Source organism: Moschus berezovskii, chromosome 25 (genome assembly GCF_049115385.1).
Source record: "Moschus berezovskii isolate FMDL1 chromosome 25, NW_MosBer_1.0, whole genome shotgun sequence".
Classification (NCBI taxonomy): domain Eukaryota; kingdom Metazoa; phylum Chordata; class Mammalia; order Artiodactyla; family Moschidae; genus Moschus; species Moschus berezovskii.
In genome coordinates this window covers 8,577,153-8,604,085 of record NC_142484.1, presented here as the reverse complement: position 1 = coordinate 8,604,085, position 26,933 = coordinate 8,577,153, and the positions used below count along the sequence as shown (strand labels likewise).

Here is a 26,933-nt window from a genome sequence, read left to right as displayed (position 1 = left end):
AATCTCTGCTGCCCCCTGGTGGGCGGCGGCCGCAGGCTGAGCCAAGGCTCAGGGAGGATGCTGGAGGGTCCCCAAACCACCAAGGACCCCTGAGATCCGATCAGAGCCAAGGCCACTCAAACACCCCGTCGGGAAGACCTGGAGGGAGGGTCTGCAGGGGACGCCGGCTGTGTGTGGGAGCTCTGCTGCGTGAGCATCATAGTTCATGAGGATCAGCTCCTAACGGGGTTCCTACCACCTGCCCCATCATGCAAGCCCAGGCAGGTCCACAGAGAAGGCGAGTCCCCAGGCAGGTGTGGCAAACACTGCCGGCCCCTAGTCCTGGAGAATCAAACGAAGCCAGGGCCAAAGTGCTTTCCGGAGAGCACGAGAGGGCGACAAAGCCGCTGCCCTCGGAGTCTGGCCAGGCACGGGGGCACTCAGGAAGAGCCATTAATCATTCCTACAACCTTGAGCAGACTCCAGAGCCCCCAGCCCGCTCTATCTGCCTCCCACCAACACCCTGCCTTGGTCCCCACACCCTCCCTCCCGGCGCCAACCATCCACCTGGCTGTGAAGGAGCGGATAAGACGTCCCACTTTTCCCTCTGGCTGCTTTTGCAGCTCAGAAAGAAAGGCATGGTGTTGGCCAAAAAGTTCACTCGGGTTTTCCCGTAAGATGTTACAGAAAAACTCAAAGTTTTTGACCAACCTATCTAAGCAAACTCCGGGAGACAATGAAGGACAGGGAAGCCTGGCGTGCTGAAGTCCATGGGGTCGCGAAGAGTCAGACACGTCATAGTGACAGAACCAGAACATCAGTGGGGCACCTCGCACACCCTTGCCAGTGACTGCAGGGCCAGGGGCACAGGACGGGCAGCCTCACAGGCCTGTGGCACTGTCCCCTCAGCTGGGGCCCCGTAGCTCGATCCTTCCACCCCAGGCCAGCCCTCCAGGGTCCAGGCAGCAAAAAGACCCTTCTCCTCTGGGCCACGATAACTTGTCTTAGCCCTGAATCCCCCAGATGGAGACCTCCCTGCCACCCACCATCCAAGTGGCCCAAGAGAAACACACCAAGGGTAGAAACCCCACCTCCTCTGCTCTGGGTCAGAACTCCTGCCTTCCCGTGACCCGTCACCTGTGCGCTGAGACAGGCGATGTCGGGGAAGGAACACCCCTGTGGCCACACAGGTCTGCGAACATCAGCGAGGAGACACACAGCAATGCCACTGGCGGAAGGTCAGCCCCGGTCACCGACACGCAGGTGCCGAGGGGCCGAGCTCCCCCCTCCCCAGGTCTCTCGAGCCCTGCACTTAGCCAGCGCAGCACGGGCACCACCGAGAACCAGTCACTGGGCCACTCCACACCCCGGCCAGCTCTGGGGTCTGCCAGTGGCTGCAAGCCCAAGGGTGAGACAAAGGAGATTCGAGACACTCCTGGGCTGGGGGGCTCACACAGCAGAGGTTCCCTATGAGTCGAAGTCCAAGACAAGAGGGTCCGCCCAGGTCTGCGAACCTTTCTCTAACAAGCAGGCTCCTTCCTGTGCTGCCTGGTACCCACAGTGGCGGGGAGGGGGGTACAGCCCCCACTTGCCCTTGTCCTGTGAACCATGTGAGCACCCGCTGGACCTGACCGTCCCCTGACACCCCACTCCTGACCTCGGCCAGACAACCATCACCTGGAAGGATTACAACCACCTCTCTCCCACTCCCGAGAGGGGAGAGAAACAGCAGACTCCTCAACACACCACAATAAATGGCCAAGCCAGCAAGAGCTGCTGCAGGAAGCCAAGCATGGGCGCAGGGGCCTCTGCCCCCCACCCTTCCCCCGACACGCTCCCCGACATGCTCCCTCGCCCGCCCCCGTTCAGAGCGGGGCCGGGTGGGCAGGAGATGGAGGAAGGAAAGCGGTGCTCGGGGCCATCTGCAGCCCCCGAGGTCGGACCACCCCCTCTGGCCTCTGCCTTCCTGGCAGGGCCGTCCGGCACGATTCCAGCCCAGCTCTCTCCCTTCCCGGCCGCTAATGGGTCTCAGAGCTTCGAGGCAGCTCAGCCAAGGCGTCCCTGACACGGCGGGTCAGGCTTTCCTTGGGGAGAGGCGTCCTTGCAGCCGACTCTCTGGGTTCCGTGGCGCCAGCGGGCCACCCTCAACCGGCCCCCAGAGCCTCACTGGAGCCAGGTGGCGTCCGCGCGGGCCTGGCACAGGGACGAGGCGGCCGCCCGGGTCTCGGACTCAGGGCCAGCCCGAAGGCCCCACTCACCGGCGTTGACGATGGCGTCCACCTCCAGCTTGGTGATGTCACCTCGGAAGAGGGAGATCTTCTCGTTGAGCTGCTTGTCCTTCTTGTACTTGGGCTCCTCCACCTTCACGGTCACCCCTGGAACAAGCAAAGGCTGAGGGGTGGTCATGGGGAGGCCCCCATGGAGGAGCGAGCCACCAGGGACCCTAGTCAGGCAGGCCCCCATCAACCGCCCTCTGCCTCCAGAGGCAGGGTGCCGCACGGGGGCCGATGACCCGATTGAGGACAGCCCACACTGACCAAGCACCTACTGTGTGCAGCACACACTCGTCTCCGTGAATCATCACAGCAATGCCACACACAGGTAGAGCAGCCATGCCGTCCATCCCCGTTTTACACACTGGGTCACCCAGACCTGAGGCTTCCCAGGTGGCTCAACGGTAAAGAATCTGCCTGCCAACGCAGGAGAGGAGGGTTCGATCCCTGGGTCGGGAAGATCCGCTGGAGAAGGAAATGGCAACCCACTCCAGTGTTCTTGCCTGGACAACCCCATGGACAGAGGAGCCATGGACTGGTGGGCTACAGCCCATGGGGTCGCAAAAGAGTTGGACACGACTTAGCAACTAAACAACAGCGAACAACTGAGACTTGGGAGCATTCCGTGACTTGGCCCAGGCTCCCAGTCACCAGTTCTGCAACGTGCAGGGCCGAGGTCCTCATGAGGACGCTGACCTGCAGGCCACTGCACAGAGCCGGCAAATCCCGGCACTAGCAGCCATGGCATCGTGTGTCTAAGGCTCAGTTTCCTAATGACATAACAGGGATAAAAGCCAAACCAAGGACTTGTCTGGGGTTTTGGTGGCTAAGACGCCACACATCCAGTGCAGGGGGCCCAGGTTCGATCCCTAATCAGGGAACTAGATCTCAAATGCTGCAACTAAGATTTTGTACTAAAGCCAAAACTAAAGATCCCCCAGGCCGCAACGAAAACCTGGTGCAGCCAAACAAATAAATATTTTTTTAAAAAAGAAAGAAATCATTTTTCAACAAACTACTAAACCTGCGTCAGGCTGTTAATAATGAAAAGAGGTGACACTTCAAAGTGCCCCGTGCAGAGCAAGCACTCATAAATGCCGCCACCCTTCTTCTCTTTGGCATTGTCTGGACGATCCTCCCCAGACAAGGGTCTGAAGGGACCACACCACACTCAGCCAGCGGGGTCCCCAGCACAGGGCCTACCTTTCGCCGTCTCCTTCCATGTCGGGATCTTCTTCAGCCTGACAAAGTCCCGGCAGAAGTAATGTTCCTCCCGTTGCTTGTCACTCAGGCCCTTCAGAAACGCTGTAGCGGGATGGGGCGGGAGAGTCAGGTGGGCGGGGAGGGGAGCAGCCCAGGGGGCCTCCCCACCGCCCACAGGTCTCCTGTCCTCCATCCAGGGAAGGTTCGCTTTGTCCAAGGATGCAAAGCAGCCCCATGCATTCATCCTTCCACAAGTTCACGGGGAGGGCATGCAGAAGGAGGGTCCCCTGTAAGATCTTGCCCCGACCCCTTTGTTAGGAAGGGAAATTGAGGCTCATGGAGGTGGAGGGTGTCTCTCAGGGGTTCAGAATTAAACTCTGCCAATTGCCAGCTGCTTCCACACCTCTGAGCCCCTAGTAGCCTCATGTATAGAATGGGGATTAAGACAGCCCTTGCAGAGTGATTTCAAGCTTACTCATACATGCTAAGGCCAGGCAGGTTGGTGGCATTGAATCAGTTATATCATCAATCAGTTACATCATCACTGCTGTTATGTGCAGGCAGCAGGACACAGGGAACCAGGACAACCGTCCTCCTCATAGGCCAGCAGAACCAAGCAGGTGTGGTGCCTGTTTGCGGCATGCCCCCTGCATCGCCAGAGGGCTCCCCACCCACAGATGCCTGGCTGGGGTGTCCCCCAGCTTGAATCAACGGCGTGGCTGGAATCGCCCCCATTTTACAGATGAGGAAATGGGCCCAGGAAGGTTAGGAGGCCACCTGCGGTCAGACAGCTAGTGATGTGAGAGGGGAGCTAGGCCCTCCTCATCCACTCAGACTCTGGGTCCACCCAGGCTGCTTCCCCTTACTGGGCCTGGTCTTCCCTTTGGGCCGCACCAGGCAGGGGAGCAGCGGTCCAGGCTTGTGGCTCGTGGGCTCCCCCTGCCGGCCCGAGGCCACCAGGGCAGCCAGGCTCAGTCCAACCCGCTTCCCTCCACCACTCCATCCAGGCTCTGCCTTTCCCTGGCAGCTTGAACACAGATCAGTCAGTTAACAGGTATGTACTGAGCTCCCACCATGCACCAAGGCTTCCAAGATGGCGCCAGTGGTAAAGAACCCATGCAGGAGATATAAGAGACACAGGTTTGATCCCTGGGTTGGAAAGATCCCCTGGAGAAGGAAATGGCAACCCACTCCAGTATTCGTGCCTGGAGAATCCCATGGACAGAGGAACCTTGAGGGCTACAGTCCATGGGGTCACAGACTCGGACCCAACTGAAGCAGCTTAGCACACACACACAAACCACGCACCAAGCCTGGGAGGCGAGGTGAGGTCTGGGGCCTGACGGAGCAGAGGGGAGGCCAGACCAACCTCCTGGAAAAGGTACCCCCAACATCTCTGGTGCAGACCAGAGCCAGGAGCTGCAAATCACTGGAGAAAACTCCCACCAACCGAGCAGAGGCTCCCTCTAAATTCTCCATCTCCCCCAGGTGGCCAAGGCAACTGCTGCTTTGGAAGTGAGTCCCCCTCCCCCTTCTCCCTCTGCAAGCCTCCCAGTCAGACAGCTAGGGGGCTGCCTCCCCCCACACACACACCTGCCCGCGTTCTCCCTCTCTCGGGTCACTGGGCAGAAAGGTCCATCCTCCCAGCCGACGCTGCCCAGCTCACCTCCCCAGGACTCCTGCGCTCCCCCTCCCCCAGGCAGTCCTCAAACACCATCTCCTGCACCGGCTCTATGAAAACAGAACCCTCCCTCGACCCCGCATGCCACACACGTAGTTGTGGCCTCGTTTCTCTGTTTCTCTGCCGCTCTCTTCCCACCGCCACCTACGTTCTGTCTCCACGTCCTCCTCCCCCGAACCCCACCTCTCCATCAAGGCCAAGGTCAGAGGCACCACGCTGGCCGCTGAACTCACTCAGTGGCCCTTCCTGGCCTCCCTTGTGTGCTCGGCACCCCTGACCCCTTCTTCCCTCTCTGGACCCCGCCTCCTGGCTCCACAGCCTCCTTGCAGCCTCCCTTCTTCCTTAATCCACACCCTCTCCTTGGGTTTTATTTTTTCTTTTAAAGATTTTTTTTTTCTTATGTAGACCATGTTTAAAGTCTTTGCTGAGTTTGTTACAATATCGTTTCTGGCTTTTTTGGAAAATGTGTTCGCTTTCCGGCCCTAGGGAATGTGAGATCTTAGCTCAAGGGTGGAACCCACACACACCCCTGCACTGGAAGGCAAAGTCCCAACCACAGGACCACCAGGGAAGTCTCTCTCCCATGGTCTTCACGTCAGTTCCATGCATTCCAAATCCCCGGGTGCACCTCCAGCGTCTCATCTCTTCTGAGCATCTGCCCCCCAAGGCCTGCAGCCTGCTCTCACCCCCAAACTCTCTGCAGAACTGAACCTCGGACCCCTCTGTCCTCACTACCTTCTCAGTAGATGGCCCCAGACTTTGCTGGGGCCCCCAACCAGGGGGTCTTTCCTTTCTCTTCCTTCCCCTTTCTATCCATCTGCAGACTGTCAGATTTATCCCCACAACACCATGGAAGCCAGGCCTTCTGCTTATCCCCTCCAGGGCCAAGCCTTCCTCATTAACTGCTCCCTAGTGCCCATGGATGGAGGAGCCTGGTAGGCTGCAGTCCGTGGGGTCACTAAGGGTCAGACACGACTGAGCGACTTCACTTTCACTTTTCACTTTCACACATTGGAGAAGGAAATGGCAACCCACTCCGGTGTTCTTGCCTGGAGAATCCCAGGGACGGGGGAGCCTGGTGGGCTTCCGTCTATGGGGTCACATAGAGTCGGACACGACTGAAGTGACTTAGCAGCAGCAGCAGCAGTGCCCTCCGGAAGCCCCCACTCCCAGCTGACTCCCGGCGCCCACCCTGACACAGCAGCCCAGAGATCTCAGGAACAGAAGTCAGAAGCCGTTCTCGGCGCAAAGCTCAGCTCAAACTCCAGGTCCTTACCCACGCTTGGAGAGCCCGCCTCTTTGCCCAGCCTCCTCCGGTGCTGCCCCCCCTACCGCACTTCAACCCTGAGCCTTCCAGTTCCCCCAGCAGCCAAGCTGTTGCCTGCCTCAGGGCCTCTGTGCCTGCTGTGCCTCCCGCCTGGTCTTCCTTTACTGCCCCCTCCTCCTGGGCCTCCCCGTCCCCAGAATAGTTGCCTGCCCTACCATCTGCTTTCTGCTTGACCCTGGCCGTATGCGGACCGGTCGTATTTATGCTGGATTCCTAGCACCGGGCACAGCACAGGGCACATGTGAGGGTCCCTGGGGTGAATCAATGAACCAAGGATCTGAGACCTGAAGGCTGAGGGCAAGTTTGCTAAAAGGACCAGGTCTTCTGGGAGGAGGGAGCGGCACGTTCAAAAGCCTTGATGTAGGGGAGAGCCTTTGTGTGGGGAAATAGAGCAAGATCTAAAACGGCTGGACTAGAGAGCAAAAGCTAGGCTCTGGTTGCCTCCCCAGCTTGTTCAAGGCCCGCACTGGCCCAGCGCCTGGCCGTGCAGGGGTTTCCACTCCGTTCTTACTCCTCGGTCCCCCAGGTTTGGGCTCATGCCCCCAGACTGTCATGTTCATGGGCAAGGCGCTCACCCCCTCAGCCTCAGTTTTCTCATCTCTAGAATAGGGGCAAGGAAGGCCCTCCCCAGCACCTGAGCTTGCTGTGAGCAAGAAGGTGGCTGTGAAAACGCAGAGGAAGCTGTCGGGCACCTTGCACACATCAGACACACTCACTCCTTCCTGGGAGTGAGATCTGCTATTGCTGCTCAGTTGCTAAGTCCTGTCTGACTCCCTGCAACCCCATGGACTGTAGCCGGCCAGGCTCCTCTGTCCATGGACTTCTCAGGCAAGAATACTGGAGTGGGTTGCCATGCCCTTCTCCAGGAGACTTCCCTGACCCAAGAATCGAAGCCAAGTCTCCTGCATTGCAGGCAGATTCTTTACCATCTGAGCCACCAGGAAAGTCCTTTCAAGTTATTTGGGTCCCCATGTTTGTCATCTTGCACAACTGTGACCAAAGACCCCCTCTGAGGTCTCAGGGTGCTCAAGTACCAGTAGTCACAGCCGGCTGGATTGTGGCCAATGAAAGGCCATGCTGTGACACCGGAGGGGCTGGTCCAAGGCGACCCCACAGGACTCCCACAGTGGAGTTCCTCCAGCTGGGGCAGCCTCAGGTAACCAGAGATGGCTCATGTCCCCTAGCAGACACCATCTGGCAGAGACCACCACCTTGCTTTACAAAAGCAGCTGAGCAATCGGCCCTGGTCACAGGCGAACAGAAGGAACCCAGGGCAGGACCAGTGCAGGGCTCTGTCCTGTACTGTTCCCCCTAGGACCCGGGGCCTGCTCTGAGTGACTCCCAGCCCCCCCAGCACCCCCTCTCTCCAGCAAAGACCAAAACACGGCTCTACTTCCCAGAGACGGCCAAGGAGGGCCACCAGAGCCGCCTGCGTGGCCACCAGTGGTCTAGGTGCCAGCCCTGGGGATGACTGTCAGCCTGCCCTTCCGGTCTGTGGTCCCCAAGTGCACACCTCCTGGGGCCGGTGTGTGGGGTGCCAAGCCCTCATTCATCTCCAGAGCAAAGTGGCAACCCAGAAGAGCTACAGGCGGTGCTAGTCTGATTTATGGGAGAGGAGAAGCCAGCTGAGGATCTGAGCACTGTCTTCAGGGCCTCAGCTTCACCTGCCAGGGGGCTGCCCCCATGCTCCCCCCACTCACTCCAGGAGGAGAAGCAGGACCCTAGGGTGGGCATGTGCCCCACGCATGTCCTTCTTTTAATATATATTTTTATTTATTTGGCTGTGCTGGGTCTTTGTTGCAGCATGTGGGATCTAGTTCCCTGCCCAAAGATCGAACCCAGGTCACCTGCACTGGGAGCAAGAAGTCTAACCCTGGGGACCACCAGGGAAGTCCCGCCGCATGCATTTCTGACACGCACTACATCCCTCTGCCAGAAGAACAGGTGCAGACTTAAAGCACAAGTGAGTTTTATTTTTCTTATAAAAGATGTACAACATACGCTTTAATTTTCCTTCTTTTTCGGAGAGGTGAGAGTATTTCACAGCTCAGTGAGACAGGTGCTGGAAAAAAGATGTTTGCAGTAAAGTTTGATGGGGAGGCCTGACCCCAGACGAAGCTTTCAGCAGCTCCCAGGCACGAAAGCTGAGCTGGAGGAAGCAGGTTGTGCCAGAACCATAAAGTGCAGTGGATGAACAGGAATTCAATGATGTGTTTTAAGAAGTGTCTTTATGGCACTTTCCGACAGTGTTTGGAAAGGCTGAGGGTGGGCTGGTGAGCACCTTCTCTTCTGGAGAAGGCCAGGTGGGCAGGGCTGAGAGGGGTTGGGCTCTGGGAACCCTGTGGCAGGGGCATTAGTCACCCAGGCTCCCCGTCCCCAGAGAGCAGGTGCTTGTCAAAGCCTGTGGCATGGACCATGGGGAGACAACACGAGGCACCCTGGAGCTTTTCTACCCTCCCAGGTCCCCCTGCCGCCCCCTGTACTGGGATGTGCCAAGGCTGCTTTCCCCGAAGACAGGTGGGAGAAGCCCCCCAATTCCCAGGTATGCCTGGAAATTTTCCCAGTTCAGCAGTCAAATCAGATAAATCATCCATTCTGCGTGAAAGCCCACAGGGGTTGAAATCAGTCTTCACCCTGCCCTGTGCAGACAGGCTGGAATACATGGGCCCTATCCTGAGCCCCCAGGGAGAGGGAGCGGGTCAGGGCTCTAGCACTCAAGACCATGGCGGAGACAAGTTTACATGAGCCCAGTGTCTCCAGGCCCAGAACAGAGCAGAGAGAGGAGACAGACCTGAGGGGTGACAGGAAGAGGGGCTGCTGGGGACCCTTTGTCTGCTGTGTACAAAATGGTTTCTAACGTGATCCTAGCACAACTTACAAATCGGGTGCTGTTGGTCCCATTTTACAGATGAGGAAACTGAGGCCCAGGGAGCATGGAAGCAGTGGTACTGGGGCTTGCCATGTCTGATGACACCAATGTTCATTCTCTTTTTAGCACACAGCTCCACCCCTACTGCAGGCCAAAAGGGACCTGCCCTTCTTCTGGTGGCCAGGCCCCTCCTGTGGTGACAGAGCCCCCACTGCCTGACCTTAAGGCCCCTCACACCAACACGCCTTATAGGAGGACTGCTTCCACACTCTTTCTGATGAAAAGGCATAACCTGGGGTGGGGGTAATGAGGCATCCTAGAACTGAGGGAATTAAGCTAAAGGAATTAACCCCTGGCCAGTGAAATTAGATACTTCAGAGGTCTCTCAAAGAGACTGAATGTCTTCTGGGCAGGAAGATCCAGCCTGTTGGTATTTATTTACCTAGAGAGAAAATAGGTCCATACAAGTGGGCTGTCAGCCTAAAGCCAGAACAAAGAAATGCACCGAACCCAGGCAGAATGTGGCCATCTGTCCAGAGGACCCACTGGACCATCAGCTGAGGCTGCTGCACTTGGGGCCCAGAGCAGGCACTCAGCACTACATTTGGACTGAAACACCGAGCAACTGCCCATGGAAGGTGGGTAGGTGTGCTCAGGACAGCGAGATCAGCTTCCAAATCATTTAACCATCTCCCTAGTTGAGAACACACGCTGCTGAACAAACTTAAGACTATAACTTGGCTTCTAACACTGTGGTGTTGGAGAAGACTCTTGAGAATCTTTTGGATTGAGAGGAGATCCAACCAGTCAATCCTAAAGGAAATCAAACCTGGATATTCATTGAAAGGATGGATACTGAAGCTGAAGCTCAGCTTTGGCCACCTGATGGTTAATTCCAGTGAGTTCCAGAGCCAACTCACTGGAAAAGACACTGATGCTGGGAAAGACTGAGGGCAGGAAGAGAAGAGGGTGGCAGAGGATGAGATAGATAGCATCACCAACTCAATGGACATGAATTTGAGCAAACTCCGGGTGACAGTGACAGACAGGGAAGCCTGGCGTGCTGCAGGCCATGGGGTCCCAAAGAATTGGATACGACTTAGCGACTGAACAACAATGGCTTTTCCGCAGGGAGAGGAGGCCCTGCCCAGGCACACATGAGTTTCCAGATCCGCTGCTATTATATTTCCCACCATGAACTGCACCTCAACCCTCTGAACTATACATTAGTCTCCTGTGAGTTTGGTTACTATGTGCCAGTCTTTGAGAGAGGATCATCTTAAGCACAGACAAGAGTTTAGCCACCCTTGTAGGTATATCGCCAACGGAAAGGCGAGCATGTGTCCATCAAAGACACGGGTAAGGATATTCAGAGCAGCTTTATTCCCAAATGTCCCAAACTGGAAACCAAATGGCCACAGCAAGGAGACAGCACGCACAAACTGTGGCACACCATGGAATATCACCCAGCAATAAGAGAGCACGAACTGTTGGTACACCCAATAATGTGAACGAATCACACAGACATTGAGTAAAAGGAACTGTACACGCTGTGTGTATGCCCCTGATGATACAAAGTTCAAGAGAAAACAAAATGAAGAGATAGAAGAAAGATTAGCTGTAAGGGGTACTGATTGGAAAGAGGCTCAAAGGAATCTTCGGAGGCAATGGCAGTGTTCTGCCTATTGACCAGAGCAGCGGTTGCACAGCTGGATACCTACAGAAAAGTGCACTGATTGTAGGAATTCCCTGGCACTCCAGTGGTGAGGGGGCTTCCCCAGTGGCTCAGTGGTAAAGAATCTGCCTGCAGTGCAGGAGCTGCAGGAGATATGGGTTCGATCCCTGGGTCAGGAAGATCCCCTGGAGGAGGGCATGGCAACCCACTCCAGTATTCTTGCCTGGAGCATCATCATGGACAGAGGAGCCTGGTTGGCTACAGTCCATGGGGTCAGACACGACTGAGCAACTTAGGATGCACACAAGCCAGTGGTTAAGACCCGGCTCTTTCACTGCCATGGACTTGGGTTCAATCCCCGGTCAGGGAACTAAGATCTCACAGGCCATGCGGCCAAAAAATGAAGGGTACACCGACTGTACACTTAAGGTCTGTACACTTGATGTACTTTGCTGCTGCTGCTGCTAAGTCACTTCAGTCGTGTCCGACTCTGTGTGACCCCATAGACGGAAGCCCACCAGGCTCCCCCATCCCTGGGATTCTCCAGGCAAGAACACTGGAGTGGGTTGCCATTTCTTTCTCCAATGTGTGAAAGTGAAGTCTCTCAGTCGTATCCGACCCTTAGCGACCCCACGGACTGCAGCCTACCAGGCTCCTCCATCCATGGGATTTTCTAGGCAAGAGTACTGGAGTGGCTTGCCATTGCCTTCTCCGTGCTATACTTTACTGTACAATACAACTCGGCTGAACATGTAAATGAATGTAATGAAGAAACAGTGTGGGGATCTTCCAGGATCAAAGCTTCTTTGGGAGTTCCCTGGTGGCCTATTGGTCAGGATTCTGGGCTTTCACTGCCATGGCCTGGGTTCAGTCCCTGGTCATGGAACTGAGATCTTGCAAGTTGAGCAGCACGGTCAAATAAATGAATAAAAGATCAAAGCTTGGACCCCAATCAGAGGCAGAAGCCACTTGGGGCAGTCTCCTGGTGTGGTGGTTTTAAAAATATGCCCCCAATTCTCCCTTCCAAAGGTGGAAACTAATTTCCCTCCCCTTGAATGTGGACCAGAGGCCTTTAAGCCAGCAGCCACTTCACAGGAGCCAGCCACCTGGGAAGGGACCTCTCTACCTCTAACCAAATCCCCGCCTCCTGAGAAACCCTGAGCCTGGCCACCCAGCTAAGCTACTCCCAGCTTCCTGACCCTCAGGGACTGAGATAATACAAACGTTTGGTGTTTCAAGCCACTAAGTGTCCGGGTAGTCTGTTACTAAGCCGCAATAGATAACTAAAACACGGATCTTTCTGTGTCACCCCCACAAACTACCACCTAACGGCTACTGGTGGGGTGGGGCTTCCACCTAGGTCTGGGGTTCCTGGGGCAAGCCCAGCCTCCCCACACTGCCCCTGCCTGGACGAACACGGGAGCTCAGGCAGCCCTGCCCCTCACGACTTCAAGCACCGATCTTTACTGGGCATTGTCTCATTGCCCTAACCACACCCTCCATTGCTTCTTCACCTGAGCTCCGTGAGGGGACGGTCCCCGCCTGTCTCCCCAAGCACGGCAGTGCTGGCCACACGGAAGGCACTGGATAAAAACGGACCAAATGAATGGAAATCCCAGATCCTAGCAGACAGACACCACAGCAGCCTGGGAATTCCTGGCCCATCAGCTTCAAGAGGTCTGGAAGTTTTCAGCGCCAGCAAGGAGCGGGAGGGGCAAAGAGCTGGGTCCTACAGAAAGCCGCAGACCCAGGAACAGGTGTCTGGGCCTCCAGCCTTCCAAGCTCTCCTTCCCACCACCTTGGGATGCTGTTCTCTAAGGAAGAAGGGAAATCAGGGCTCCCTGTGGGGACAGTTCCCATGCCAGGGAGCCACCTCCCACTCCCCACTCTGACCCTGGATGTTCGGGGGCCAGGGCTTGAAGGGGTGACAAGCACTCCTTTTGCTCTGGGAGCAAAGTCAAGTGCTTCCGGCTGGTGCTTTAAGATCCCAGCGAAGGCACTGCAACTCACGACAGGAGTAGTTCATCTTGAACTCTACCTCCAATCCCAGAGGACGCCTCCCCGAACCCTCAACCGCGGCCCGCCCCAGGCCTGCCTCCCCAGCCCCATTGGCTGATTCCTCGCCACCGCAAGTCCCAGCCAATGAGCTGCCGTCCCTGCCCTTTTGAAAGGCGATCCAGCCGGGAATGGTCACAAGAGGCCAGGGAGCATGCCCTGAAGGGCAGGAGCAGCCGGACTGGCAGCCGGAGCTATTTCAGGCTCCACAGGTCAGGTTGCCTGCCTTCCCTCCTCTGTTCTGGCCCAGAGTCCAGCCCTGGGACTCATGCCCACCAGGACTCATGGCCCGCGCCGGCCCCCCCCAACCCCCCGCCGCCCCAGCCAGAGGAAATGGCTTGATTTCTGGGTGTGGGAAGCAGGGGTGTCACTGTTCTCATAGACACAACCTCCCTTCTCGGCCCTGCCCCGTCCCCCTCCTCCACCCTGTGTCCCCCAGGAATGAGGCAGAGACAGCTCACAAGTGTCTAGAGGCCAACGATAAGGGCTAAAGGGCACCAGACCACGTGCCCAGAGAGGCAGGCCCCGAGGGGGCATGGGGGGAGGTGTGACCGGCCTCCAGGCCCGTTCTTTGTGGCTATCTGATCCCACCAGGTGGGATGCCGGCCCCAAAGCCCGTCCCTTGCCACTCTGTCTAGAATGTCACCACTTGAGAAACCACAGTATTGCAAAGCCAGGGGAATTGAGAGCCTACTGTGAGATCTGAAGCAAACTCCGAGTGACCTTGGGCTACGTTTCCCTCCTGCACAACAGATTTAGGTGCGAGGTCCTGGGTGCTCTCTGGGGGAGCCCCGCGACCCCTTTCAGTGGGGTGAGGCCACCCTCCTCACACTGCCTCCGACTGGGGCCCTGGACCTGGTCCCAGGGAAGTAGTCTCCGGGGCTGGGCACATGGGGGGCGTGGCTGTTAATGGGGGGTCCATACTAGGCACATGGGACCTTAACTTCCCCAGTTCTCTGGGGTGGACGAGGCGGCTAGTGGGGTGCTATCCAGCCGGAGAATGCCCACGGAGGGCCGCCCTCGCGCCCCCCTCCTGCTTACACTTACATTTTGCCTCCTTCCAGTCGGTGGAGGTGCTCAGGTCCACCTTCGCCGCCATGGCCAGGGGGGCCCAGGTGCGCACCCCGGCTCTCCGCCCCACCGCCGCTGCCCCCCAAACCCCAACTCCCGCCGAGGTCGGCGCGCGCGGGTGGTGCGCGCTCAGGGACGCCGGGGGGCCGCACGCACTACTGCGGGTCCTCGTGGAACCCGCCGAGGGGCCGGGCCAGGGGCGCGGGGCGCCGAGCAGCTGCCCCGCCGCGCGCAGCTGTGCCAGGAGGCGGGACGCTCCGCTCCGCGGAAACATGAGCAGGGGCGCGGGGCGGCTCCCCGCCCACTTAGACTCTATTTGCCGTGCTCGGGGAGTCTCTCCCTTATTTACTTGGGGACCAGGTGGCGCGTGCCACCCCGAGGCGACCTGCTTGGGAGCCAGCGGGCCGCGCGGCCAGAAAACCCAGGCGCGCCGCTGGGCACCCTGGAACTTGTAGTCCGGGCCGCAGACAGGCCCCCGCACTCGTAAACACACGTGCGCGCCCCGCCCAGCCAGCCGAGCCGCGCGGCGCTGGAGCCCGGCTCTCGAGCGGTCGCGCGCCCGCCGTGCGCCTCCGCTCGGGGCTGGAAGTTGGCAACCTCCAACTTCCTGGTGGGAGACGCCTCTGGCCTCCGACCCTGTCTCCGTCTCCGCCCCTCCAGCCGAGTGCACAGAGGCGGGCGTAACTCCTCACGGGTCACCCGGGCCGGCCGCGGGGAGGTGAAGCGAACGGGTAGGTCCGGTTGGGCGACTATTACCCAGGCCGCTGAGCCTCTGCCTCTTAGCCCCAGGGGCGGGAGGGGCCGCGGCTGGAACCGAATCTAGAGCAACTCGGGAGGCAAGGATAGAAGTTCTGGAATTGGAAGACACAAAATGAGAGTTCCAAGTGGCGTTCTCGGTGTAAGAATTGGGGTGATGTTTTTCTTTATATTTTTCCTATTTTTTTTAAAAGGACTCTAAGGATGGAATCTGGGAGAAATATCAATAACCTCAGATATGAAGATGACACCACCCTTATGGCAGAAAGTGAAGAGGAACTAAAAAGCCTCTTGATGAAAGTGAAACAGGAGAGTGAAAAGGTTGGCTTGAAGCTCAACATTCAGAAAACAAAGATCATGGCATCTGGTCCCATCATTTCATGGGAAATAGATGGGGTAACAGTGGAAACAGTGTCAGACTTTATTTTGGGGGGCTCCAAAATCACTGCGGATGCTGATTGCAGCCGTGAAACTAAAAGACGCTTACTCCTTGGAAGGAAAGTTATGACCAACCTAGATAGTCTATTAAAAAGCAGAGACATTACTTTGCCAACCAAGGTCCGTCTAGTCAAGGCTATGGGTTTTCCAGTGGTCGTGTATGGATGTGAGAGTTGGACTGTGAAGAAAGCTGAGCGCTGAAGAATTGATGCTTTTGAACTGTGGTGCTGGAGAAGACTCTTGAGAGTCCCTTGGACTGCAAGGAGATCCAACCAGTCCATTCTAAAGGAGATCAATCCTGGGTGTTCATTGGAAGGACCGATGCTAAAGCTGAAACTCCAGTACTTTGGCCACCTCATGCGACGAGCTGACTCACTGGAAAAGAGTCTGATGCTGGGAAGGATTGGGGGCAGGAGGAGAAGGGGACGACAGAGAATGAGATGGCTGGATGGCATCACCGACTTGATGGACATGAGCTTGAGTGAACTCCGGGATTTGGTGATGGACAGGAAGGCCTGGCGTGCTGTGATTCATGGGGTCGCAAAGAGTCGGACACGATTGAGCGACTGAACTGAACTGAAGGATGGAGTTATTTTTTTTAACATAAACATGTTAGTATCTTTCTATAACATTTTATTATTTTATAAATATGATAGTGTTTTTGTTTTTTGGGTTTTTTTGGCTTGTTTTTGACCGGGGCTAGCGGGATCTTTGGAGAAGGCAATGGCAAGCCACTCCAGTACTCTTGCCTAGAAAATCCCATGGATGGAGGAGCCTGGTAGGCTGCAGTCCATGGGGTCGCTAAGGGTCAGACACGACTGAGCGACTTCACTTTCACTTTTCACTTTCACACATTGGAGAAGGAAATGGCAACCCACTCCAGTGTTCTTGCCTGGAGAATCCCAGGGACAGGGGAGCCTGGTGGGCTTCTGTCTATGGGGTCACACAGAGTTGGACACGACAAAGACGCTTGCTCCTTGGAAGGAAAGTTATGACCAACCTTGATAGTATATTAAAAAGCAGAGACATTACTTTGCCGACCAAGGTCCGTCTAGTCAAGGCAATGGTTTTTCCCGTGGTCATGTATGGATGTGAGAGTTGGACTGTGAAGAAAGCTGATCGCCGAAGAATCGATGCTTTTGAACTGTGGTGTTGGAGAAGACTCTTGAGAGTCCCTTATACTGCAAGGAGATCCAACCAGTCCATTCTAAAGGAGATCAATCCTGGATGTTCATTGGAGGGACTGATGCTAAAGCTGAAACTCCAATACTTTGGCCACCTCATGAGACGAGTTGACTCACTGGAAAAGACTCTGATGCTGGGAAAGGTTGGGGGCGGGAGGAGAAGGGGACGACGGAGAATGAGATGGCTGGATGGCATCACCGACTCTGTGGACATGAGTTTGAGTGTACTCCGGGAGTTGGTGATGGACAGGGAGGCCTGGCGTGCTGTGATTCATGGGGTCGCGGAGAGTCGGACACGACTGAGCGACTGAACTGAACTGAAGTGACTTAGCAGCAGCAGCAGCAGGATCTTAGTTCCCAGACCAGGGATTGAACTCTGGGCTCACGGTGGTGAAAGCGCAGAGTCCTAACCACTGAACTTCCAGTTCAGTTCAGTCGCTCAGTTGTGTCCAACACTTTGCGACCCCGTGGACTGCAGCACACCACGCTTCCCTGTCCTTCACCAACTCCCAGAGCTTGCTCAAACTCATGTCTATCCAGTCGGTGATGCCATCCGACCATCTCATCCTCTGTCACCCCTTCTCCTCCTGCCTTCAACCTTTCCCAACATCAGGGTCTTTTCCAGTGAGTCAGTTCTTCGAATCAGGTGGCCAAAGGATTGCACCTTCAGCTTCAGCATCAGTCCTTCCAATGAATATTCAAGACTGACTTCCTTTAGGATGGACTGGTTGAATCTCCTTGAGAGTCCAAGGGACTCTCAACCGTCTTCTCCAACACCACAGTTCAAAAGCATCAATTCTTCGGCACTCTTTATAGTCCAACTCACATATCCATATGTGACTACTGGAAAAACCATAGCTTTGACTAGATGGACGTTTGTTGGCAAGGCAGTGTCTCTGCTTTTTAATATGCTGTCTAGGTTTGTCATAGCTTTCCTTCCAAGGAGCAAGCGTTTTTTAATTTCATGGCTGCAGTCACCTCCTGCAGTGATTTTGGAGCCCAAAAAAAAGTCTGTCACTGTTTCCATTGTTTCCCCATCTATTTGCCTTGAAGTGATGGACTTCCGTCAAGGCTGTGTATTGTCACCCTGCTTATTTAACTTATATGCAGAATACATCATTCGAAATTCTGAGCTGGATGAAGCACAAGCTGGAATCAAGATTGCCGAGAGAAATATCAATAACCTCAGATACACAGATGACACCACCCTTATGGCAGAAAGTGAAAAAGAACTAAAGAGCCTCTTGATGAAAGTGAAAGAGGAGAATGAAAAAGTTGGCTTAAAACTCAACATTCAGAAAATGAAGATCATGGCAACCTGTTCCATCACTTCACGGCAAATAGATGGGGAAACAATGGAAACAGTGAAAGACTTTATTTTCTTGGGCTCCAAAATCACTGCAGGTGGTGACTGCAGCCATGAAATTGAAAGACACTTGCTCCTTGGAAGAAAAGCTATGACAAACCTAGACAGCATATTAAAAAGCAGAGACACTGCCTTGCCAACAAACGTCCGTCTAATCAAAGCTATGGTTTTTCCAGTAGTCACATATGGATGTGTTAGTTGGACTATAAAGAAAGCTGAGTGCCGAAGAATTGATGCTTTTGAACTGTGGTGTTGGAGAAGATGGTTGAGAGTCCCTTGGACTGCAAGGAGATCCAATCAGTCCATCCTAAAGGAAGTCAGTCCTGAATATTCATTGGAAGGACTGATGCTGAAGCTGAAGGTGCAATCCTTTGGCCACCTGATGCGAAGAACTGACTCACTGGAAAAGACCCTGATGTTGGGAAAGGTTGAAGGCAGGAGGAGAAGGGGCGACAGAGGATGAGATGGTCGGATGGCATCACCGACTGGATAGACATGAGTTTGAGCAAGCTCCGGGAGTTGGTGAAGGACAGGGAAAGCTGGTGTGCTGCAGTCTGTGAGGTTGCAGAATCAGACACAACTCAGCGACTGAACTGATGGACTTCCAGGGAACTCCCCATAGTGGGTATTTTTATAACCTGGAACAAAGAGCCAGGGTTTCTAGGAAGGTTTTAGTACCAACTTTGCTCTTTCTTACTGGGCTACACTGGCCCTTGCTTCTTGAGCTGTAAATTAAGAAGTCAGTGCTCAGGTCTGACTGCTTACAAACCCACCCTGCGTTCCAGGCCTGTCTGGCACTGAGCGTGGCCACATCTCTTCACAGGGCCGTGAGGAGGAGCACTGAACCCTCCTGCAGATGCAGTTGGCACCACTGCGGTGCCCGAGTGGCTCAGAGGGAAGCCTGCGGGCAGAGAGTAAATCAGAAGCCAGGGGACCCGAAGGAAGGGCCAAGGGCCCCCAACACTCCAGGACCACCAGCAAGGCCTGCGCCTTTCCCTAAAAAGCTCAGCAAGATGAGTTCAGGATGCAGGTGTCAGGCCTGAGGTTACCTCACCACTTGCTGCTTCTCCAATAACTCAGTAATGCCAGAAGAGCCTTGCCAACGGCCTCCAGGATGTCAGCCACTCCCAGGGGTCTGGGTCTCAGCTGGCGCCAAGCTAAGCTCTCTCTGCCCATTTGCTCTACTTCTGTAAACTCAGTAAGTGCTGCCACGTGCCACCCCAGGGTTAGATGAGAAGCCTGGACTGGCCCAAGGTCGACATGGCCTGTGGGGGTCAGAGGCCAGGCTTGAGTCAAGGTTGTTTGGTTCCCATCTATGGTCTGGAAAGTGATCACACAGATGTCACTGGTTCAAGCAATGAAGCCTGTGGGTGACCCTGTGTATCAGTTTCCTATTGTTGCTATAACAAATTCCCATAAATTTAGCAGCTTAAAGAATAAACAGGATTCATTTCCTTAAAGTTCTGTAGGATTGGAGTCTGACGTGGGTTTCACTGGGCTAAAGAAACAAGGTGTCTGCACCAGCCACCAGAGACTGCCTATGTTCCTTGGCTTCTGGGCCCCTTCCTCCGTCTTCAAAGCCTGCAGCGTTGCATCTCACCAGTCTTCCTTGGTGGCCTTTCGCTCTGACTCTCTTCTGCTTCCTTCTTCCGTTTTCAAGGACCCTTGTGATTCCACTGAATGGGATGGCCCAGGATGATGTCCCATTGAAGTCTGCTGATGAGCAACCATAGTTCTGTCTACAACCTTAGCGCCCCTTGGCCGTGTAGGGTAATACATTCACATGCTCCAAGGATTAGTATATGGACATCTTTGGTGGTGGGAGGGGCGTGATCCTACAGACTACACACCCTTCCCGGCAAAGTCTGCAGAACAGAACAAGGAGAGGCAGGGATCCAGGCCCTGAAAGTCTCAGTGCCCGTGAGGAGGCTGCCTTCGGCACAGAGCCGGAAATCCATGTCCCCCACAGCCAGGCCACGGAAGCACCCCAGACACCCTGGGCATCAGAACTAGTTCTTCTGTTTCTTTTTGCTCAGCTTCAGCTCTGTTCTCACACGGCAGCCAGGATAGAGAATGTCCCAGCCAACAGCCCACCAGGGTTTGGCCTGAAAGAGGCCTGGACGGGTCTAGGCAGGGAAGTGGGGTTCTGACTTGGCAAGGAAGGACCTCGTCACAGAGTTTCAGCTGGACCTTTTAGAAAAGGTAAAATCTGAGACTTCCCTGGTGGCTCAGTGGTAGAGAATCCACCTGCCAGTGCTGGAGATGTGGGTTCAGTCCCTGATCCGGGAAGACCTTAGTTGCCTCAGAGCAACTAAACCCAGGCGCCACAACTACCGAAGCCCGGATGCTCGAGAGCCCGTGCTCCCCAACAAGAGAAGCCACCACAGTGAAGCCCCTGCCCCATAACTAGAGAGTAGCCCCAGCTCACAACTGAAGAAAAGCCTGCGCAGCTACGCAGACCCAGCACAGTCAAAAATAAACAAGTTACTATTTTTTAAAAGAAAAGGTAAAATCTTACCAGGTACCAAAGATTTGTGTGTGTGTCAAGAGCATTCCAGGCCCAGGGACTCACAGAAGCCAAGGCATGCAAGTCTGGAATGCCGACTCTTCCAGTGGGTGTGCTAACACCTGGTGTTGTCTGTTCAGGATTTTTAATGTTGGAAAAGGGGCTTTCGTGCAGAGAAAAGCTACCTACTGCTGCTTGTGTTTAAATGAATATTGTATTTATTAAACTTATAAATTAAAAGAACTAGCTTTTCTTAAGCATCCAAATGCAACTTGCAAATCTAGTTTTCTATTTATAAATCTAATTTTTGTATTAAAATAAGAATAATTACTTTCACTTAGTCTTTGATGAATATTTAATTAACTCACAGGTTCAACAGATTAAATTCTAAAAATGAATGCCAATTACAAACATAGGTAATTAAATTCCCTAATAGATTTTAAACTACATTTTACAGAGTTGAAATTGCTGGTCCTCTCAAACGCCTCAAACTCAGCATAAGAGACTTACACATCTAACAAGCATATTTTTTTTGTTCTTTTTTTCTTTACAAACAAGGAGGGAGTAGAGGGTAAAGAGGACTTCGTCCCCCACTTTATTCCCCCCTCCCAAGCCAAGCATATTTTTTCCTAATCAGTTAGCAGTTTTTATCCACTAATAGGTTAAAATTATAAATATGGTAAATCAGTTCTCTTCAATATTCAAATGCTGTTTATGAACTTAGATTCGTTTATATACTGTCTCAGTTATCTTTTGCTGCCTCAATAAACCACTGAAAACTGACTGCCTTAAAATAGCAACCAGGCCTTTGAATCAGCAGTTTGGGCTAGGATAAGCAGGAAGGTTCATCTGTTGGTCTTGCCTGGGTTACTCCTGAGGCCACAGTCGTCTGACAACACACCGGGGGCTGAGGGCGCAGGATGGTGTCACTCGTGACTGGCAGTTGGTGCTGGCGGTCAGCAAGGTCCCTTGGTTCTGCCCCACTTGGCCTCCACTGGGCCAGACTGGGCACCTTCACAGCACACTGGTCTCAAGGCCCTGCTGCTAGAGGACCACAGCAGAGGCTGCAAAATGCCTCTTGAGGCCCAACTCCGAAGTCATACTGCCTTGCTCTGACCACATTCTGTTGCACAGAATTCACACTGTCGCGGCATTCAATGGATGTCACAGGACCAGCCCAGAATCCAAGAAGTGGAGAAACGGACTTCACTTCCTCATAGGAGAAGCAGCCAGACCCCACTGTCAAGGACGGGTACACCGGGATGTGTGCTTAGTCGCTCAGGCGTGTCTGACTGTAGCCTGCCAGGCTCCTCTGTCCTTGGGATTGTCCAAGCAGGAACACTGGGGTGACAGGAAGCACTACTGCAGTCATCACTGCAGGCTGTCTCCCACCCAGCCCTCTCTGATGAGGATCACAAATAGGGCAGGTTGACGGAAGTGTTTCAAAACACTTAATAAACACCTGGGTATTTACAGTGATGACAAAACTTCCTAAACTGACACCAAGATTCTGGGTTTGCTTTCCTGGCTTCCAACCCGTGCGGGATTGTAAAACTACCCAGAGGGGCAGAGTTCCCACCTCAGCAGGGCTGAACGTGCAGCGAGGTGCAGGACCACAGGACAGCGAGAGGGTTTCCTGCTTCTGGTCTGAGATTTAAGACCAGACCAGGACCCAGGAGAGCTGCCAGGTGTAAACAGACCTCCAAGGCAGCGCCCGCTTCTCCCCAGAGGCTCGATTTTAAGGCCCAGTGCGCTACTGTTTTCGCCCTACCCCAGCTCAGCTCACCACCTTTCCTCTCTATACCACCTCACTCGCATAGATGAGCCCCTGCATCTCCCGGGTCCCCCTAACATCTTTGCTGTGTGATCACAATTTCACACCTCCATTCATCCAGGTTGTCACGTGGTCTTCATATTTTATAACCTGCCTAGTTTCATTTTACTACCTGCTCAGTGGCCAATATCGTATAATTATTCTATTGAGAGGTGTGAAGGGTAAGGATGGGTTACGAGGTATTACATGTCCAAAGTATGTACCTGTAAACTATAGGCCTGCATGGCAGAGGCCTCTCTGTCTGCCTCCTCTCAGGGTGGGTCTGAGGACCTGGCCAGTGATCCAGAGGGGCTCACCCTGTCTTCCTCAGGGACAGGCCTCAGAGAGCCCTGGAGCTGGCTGGGGGAGGGCACTGGCTGCCCTCTTCTAACTTCAGAGAAGGCCTGGAAGTGGGTGGGTGCTCTGGGGACATTTGTCTTGAAATATACAAAACCCTCCAATAGTAGTGTTCATTGTAACAAATTTTAACACCATAATAAAAATTGAAAACCCCTGTTATGGGCTGAATTGTGTCCCCTGCCCAAATTCACATTTTAAATTCCCAACGCTCAATACCTCACAATGAGACAGTATTTGGAGACAGTTTTTAAAGGGGTGGTGAAATTAAAATGAGACACTCAGGGTGGGCCCTGATCTAATCTGATTGGTGTCCTTATCAGAAGAGGAAACTTTGGGAGTTCCCTCATAGCCTAGAGGTTAGGATTCTGGGCTTTCACTGCCTTGGCCCAGGTTCAACCCCTGGTTGGGGAACTGAGATCCCACAAGCCACGTGGTGCAGCCAAAAAGAAAGTTGGACATACACCCGGAGTGCACACTTGCACAAAGGAGAGGCCACGTGAAGAAACAGTGAGAAGACATTCATCCGCAGGTCAAGGGGAGGGACCTCAGAAGAAACCAGGCCTACCAGCACCGTGACCTTGGACTTCCAGAACTGAGAAAACTTCTGTGGTTCAAGCCACCAAATCTTTGGTATTTAGTTATGGCAGCCTTACCAAACGAATCCAGCACCCCTCCCCATTCCTCATCCACAGGAGCAAAACTTGAGCAGTTAGCTGTGTATCCGTCTAGACTTTTCCCGTGCATATCCCATGTGTATGAAGATACACACCTTTTTTCTCACACACACTGCTCCATGACTAACTTCCATCATTCCACAGTACATCATGGGCATGTTCTGGTGTCAGTATCCACCAGCTTGTTCTTTTGAACACTACTAATACTCCATCCTAAGGAGGCAACACCGTGGTTCCTGATATCCTCCACGGGTATATGTGGGGTCGGGTGCTATTCCCTTTGCCGTCACAAATAGGACCGCACCATAAAGAAAGCTGAGCGCCGAAGAAGTGATGCTTTCAAACTGTGGTGCTAAAGAAGACTCTTGAGAGTCCCTTGGACTGCAAGGAGATCCAACCAGTCAGTCCTAAAGGGGTGAAAGTTGCTCAGTTGTGTCCGACTCTTTGCTACCCCATGGGTAGTCCATGGAATTCTCCAGGCCAGAATACAGGAGTGCGTAGCCATTCCCTTCTCCAGGGGATCTTCTCAACCCAGGGATCAAACCCAGGTCTCCTGCATTGCAGGAAGATTCTTTACCAGCTGAGTCACCATGGAAGCCCTAGAATACTGGAGTGGGTAGTCTATCCCTTCTCCAGCGGATCTTTCGAACCCAGGAATCAAACCAGGGTCTCCTGCATTGCAGGCAAATTTTTACCAGCTGAGCTACCAGGGAAGCCCATTCTAAAGGAAATCAATCCTGAATACTCATTGGAAGGACTGATATTGAAGCTGAAGCTCCAATACTTTGGCCACCTAATGTGAACAGCTGACTCACTGGCAAAGACCCTGATGCTGGGAAAAATTGAGGGCAGGAGGAAAAGGGGGTGACAGAGGATGAGATGATTGGATGGCATCACTGATTCAATGGACATGAACTTGGGCAATCTCCGGGAGATGGTGGGGGACAGGGAAGCCTGGTGTGCTGCAGTCCAGGGGGTAGCAAAGAGTTGGACAGGACTTGGTGACTGAACAACAAAATACTTCTTGTGCCACCAGGCTAGGCCCAGGTGGGAGAAATCTGTAAGCCTGGAGTTGCTTTCTGTACTTTAAATAGATGTTACTCAGTATGACTTCCCATCAGGATATGAGAGGGCTGGTTTCCCATGCTCACACTCTGCACCACTTGTTATTTCTCAAGAAACAGATGTTGGAAAGAAGACAGTGGGACTGGCATGTTTGAATCTGAACAGACCCACTTGACCTAGAGAAGAGTGAGAGAATCAGGAGCAAGGAAGCCTAGAGGGGGCAAGGTCAGAGAGCCTCCCTGAGAGGGGATGAGGGCCCCATGAGGCAGTAGACAGATGATCAGCTCCGTTTACTCATTCACCAAACTTACAGGCATGGACTAGGTCCTAGGCCTGAGTGCCCACAGCAGTGACCAATCTTAGGCCCCGCCCACTGAAAGCAGCATCTCATGTGGGAGGCCTGGATATGACCTGGGAGCCCCAGCCAGCGGTCCCTTCTGCCTCTGGCCACCTACCTGTTCAGGAAGCCAACACGCCCTTCCCCTTCCCAAAGCCAGGAGACAGATGGGAACTTGCAGAAGGGTCCCTGTCGAACCCTGACGAACTTTGCTGAAATGGACATGGCTGTAAAAGACGGGAGTCAAGGACGCCTCCAACATTTTCAGCGTGAACCAGCCCAAGAATAGCGAGGCCACTGACGAGAAGGAAGTCAGGGGAAGAACAGCTTCAGGGGAGCACATTGGGAGCTCCGATTTGAACACATTGCAAAGTGCTTTTGCCATCCAAGCAGAGACGTCAAGGAGGCAGCTGGGTAGACAAGTCTGGAACTTGGGAACAGATCTGAAGATAGAAACGTGGGAGTCATCCAAGATGGTATTTATAGCCACGAGGCTGGCGGAGCTCACCCTGGGATGGCCCGTGGACAGCAAGGTCCAGGACTGGGCTCTGGGGCTCTCTGATGAATACTTATTAGATAATAATTACCATCATTTTATTCCTTGAAGTGTCTGGCACAATTCCTGGCTCTACGAGCTCACTGAATTGAGCAGAACTCTATAGCACTTTATTCTCCCCACGCTTTTCCTGCTATTCAGTACTTGTGTTAGTGGGTAGCTGAAAGTAGGAATCACTCAAATGGGAAATGAAAATATTCTTTAGGAATTTCTCAGAACCCAGAATGGAACTTCACTTTCCCATGGAGAAGGAAACTCAAGGTTGTCTTAAGTTTCCACTCTAACAGTGAAAGTCCTTATAAAAACGAAACTTCCCTACAGACCCCAGAATTCTGAGCCGAGACCTGCCCCTGACCCCCACTGCTCATTCCCATGCCTAAGCTTGCTGTCCTCCAGCTGCTTTCTTTTTCATCAATATTGGGAGAACTTTTTTGTTGGCTGCGCCTCACGGCATGTGGTATCTTAGGTTTGCAACTAGGGATGGAACCAGCTCAAGCTGCACTTAAAGCATGGTGTCTTAACCCCAACACCACCAGGCAAGTCCTCTGGGAGAACTTAAGAATTTGCTCTGCAGAGAATTTGGTTGTACACAGTGACTTCTTCTGTCTCTCGTTCACTGCAGGATTTACAGCCTCAGCGGTGACTCCAAATTCAGCCCTTGCCATCTTGCGCCCCACCTTGAGAGCAGCAGCACCAAAAATAGCAGCATGAGTCACTGAAGCATCGGGCATCGTTGTCAAGGGCCAGGACGCCTGCTGCGGTGGCGCTTCTGCTTGAGCTCCAGGGACCTGGGGAAGGGGACCCTGGCCAGCTGGCCCCCATCACAGCCTCCTGGACCCTGGGGGAGAGCTGTGTTCACTAAGAAATTTGAAGCCTGAACCGGTGGAAATGTTAATGTTCAGAAGTGGCTTTACCATGACACTGCATAACGACCTTAGGGTCCCTCATTTGCACCCCTTCTAAAGTTCTATACTTTTTTTTTTTAACTGTATTTTATTTTTCTTTTCTGAAAGAGGGCTCTGAAAGTTTTATGTTCCAGGTCTGAGAAAATAAGCATGGGTTAATTTTAATTCTCATTGTGACTTTGGGAAACCATTGGCATGTCTTCTCCATTTACAGACAAGGATACGAGAGCATAGCAAAGCCTTCCTTGGGTTCCTGGAAAATTCCAGATTTCTTTCAGCCTCAGGGCCTTTGCACTTCCTATTGCCCTGTCTTGAACTCTGTCCCTGGCTTGGGGCTTTTACTAAGCACCAATTGCTGGGCACTCCTTCCCTGCCTCCTTGGCAACTATTCTTTATCTTTACTGTTTGTTTTCTTTATATAGCGTTCACCACTCCAGAACTATCTTCATTTGTTCATTTACTTTTATTTAACAAATGTTTATGGTACTTACACTGTTATCAGTGCTTTATAAATAGGATATCATTCAGTTCTCACTACTCTGACACTGAAACTTGTCCATCCACATTTTAAAATGAAAGCAACTGAAGCATGGAGAGGTTAAGCAGAGTGCCAAAAGTCACACAGCTGGTGAGTTACAGTACCACCTGTCTCCCCCACTGGAAGACAAGGTTCACCTGTGCAGAGCCTGCAGCTGAGGCCTGCCCTGCTCACTCTTGAGCCCCTGTACCCAGAGCAGTGTGCCACACACACAACTGTACAAACAGGATGTGAGACAGCAGAGGCCAGGTCACAGAGAGGGAGGGACGGGAGACAAGCCTGGAGAGAGACTGTGGGGGGAG

At 53.6% G+C, this 26,933-nt stretch overlaps 1 protein-coding gene across 2 annotated transcripts in view; it reads right to left on the bottom strand.

The window, feature by feature from the left end:
- The window catches only part of MACROD1 (mono-ADP ribosylhydrolase 1), a 153,775-nt gene extending 139,223 nt beyond the window's left edge, over positions 1-14,552 (bottom strand). The window contains exons 1-3 of one of the 2 annotated variants that reach the window (XM_055415667.2): positions 14,110-14,552; positions 3,456-3,557; positions 2,238-2,354 (exon numbers count right to left, since the gene is read on the bottom strand). In XM_055415667.2, the coding sequence (XP_055271642.1) occupies positions 2,238-2,354; positions 3,456-3,557; positions 14,110-14,407 (517 nt within the window). In that variant the 5' untranslated portion in view covers positions 14,408-14,552. The remainder of the gene's footprint in view (positions 1-2,237; positions 2,355-3,455; positions 3,558-14,109) is intronic. The other variant, XM_055415668.2, reaches the window with a different exon arrangement.
- Positions 14,553-26,933: the final 12,381 nt, after the last annotated feature.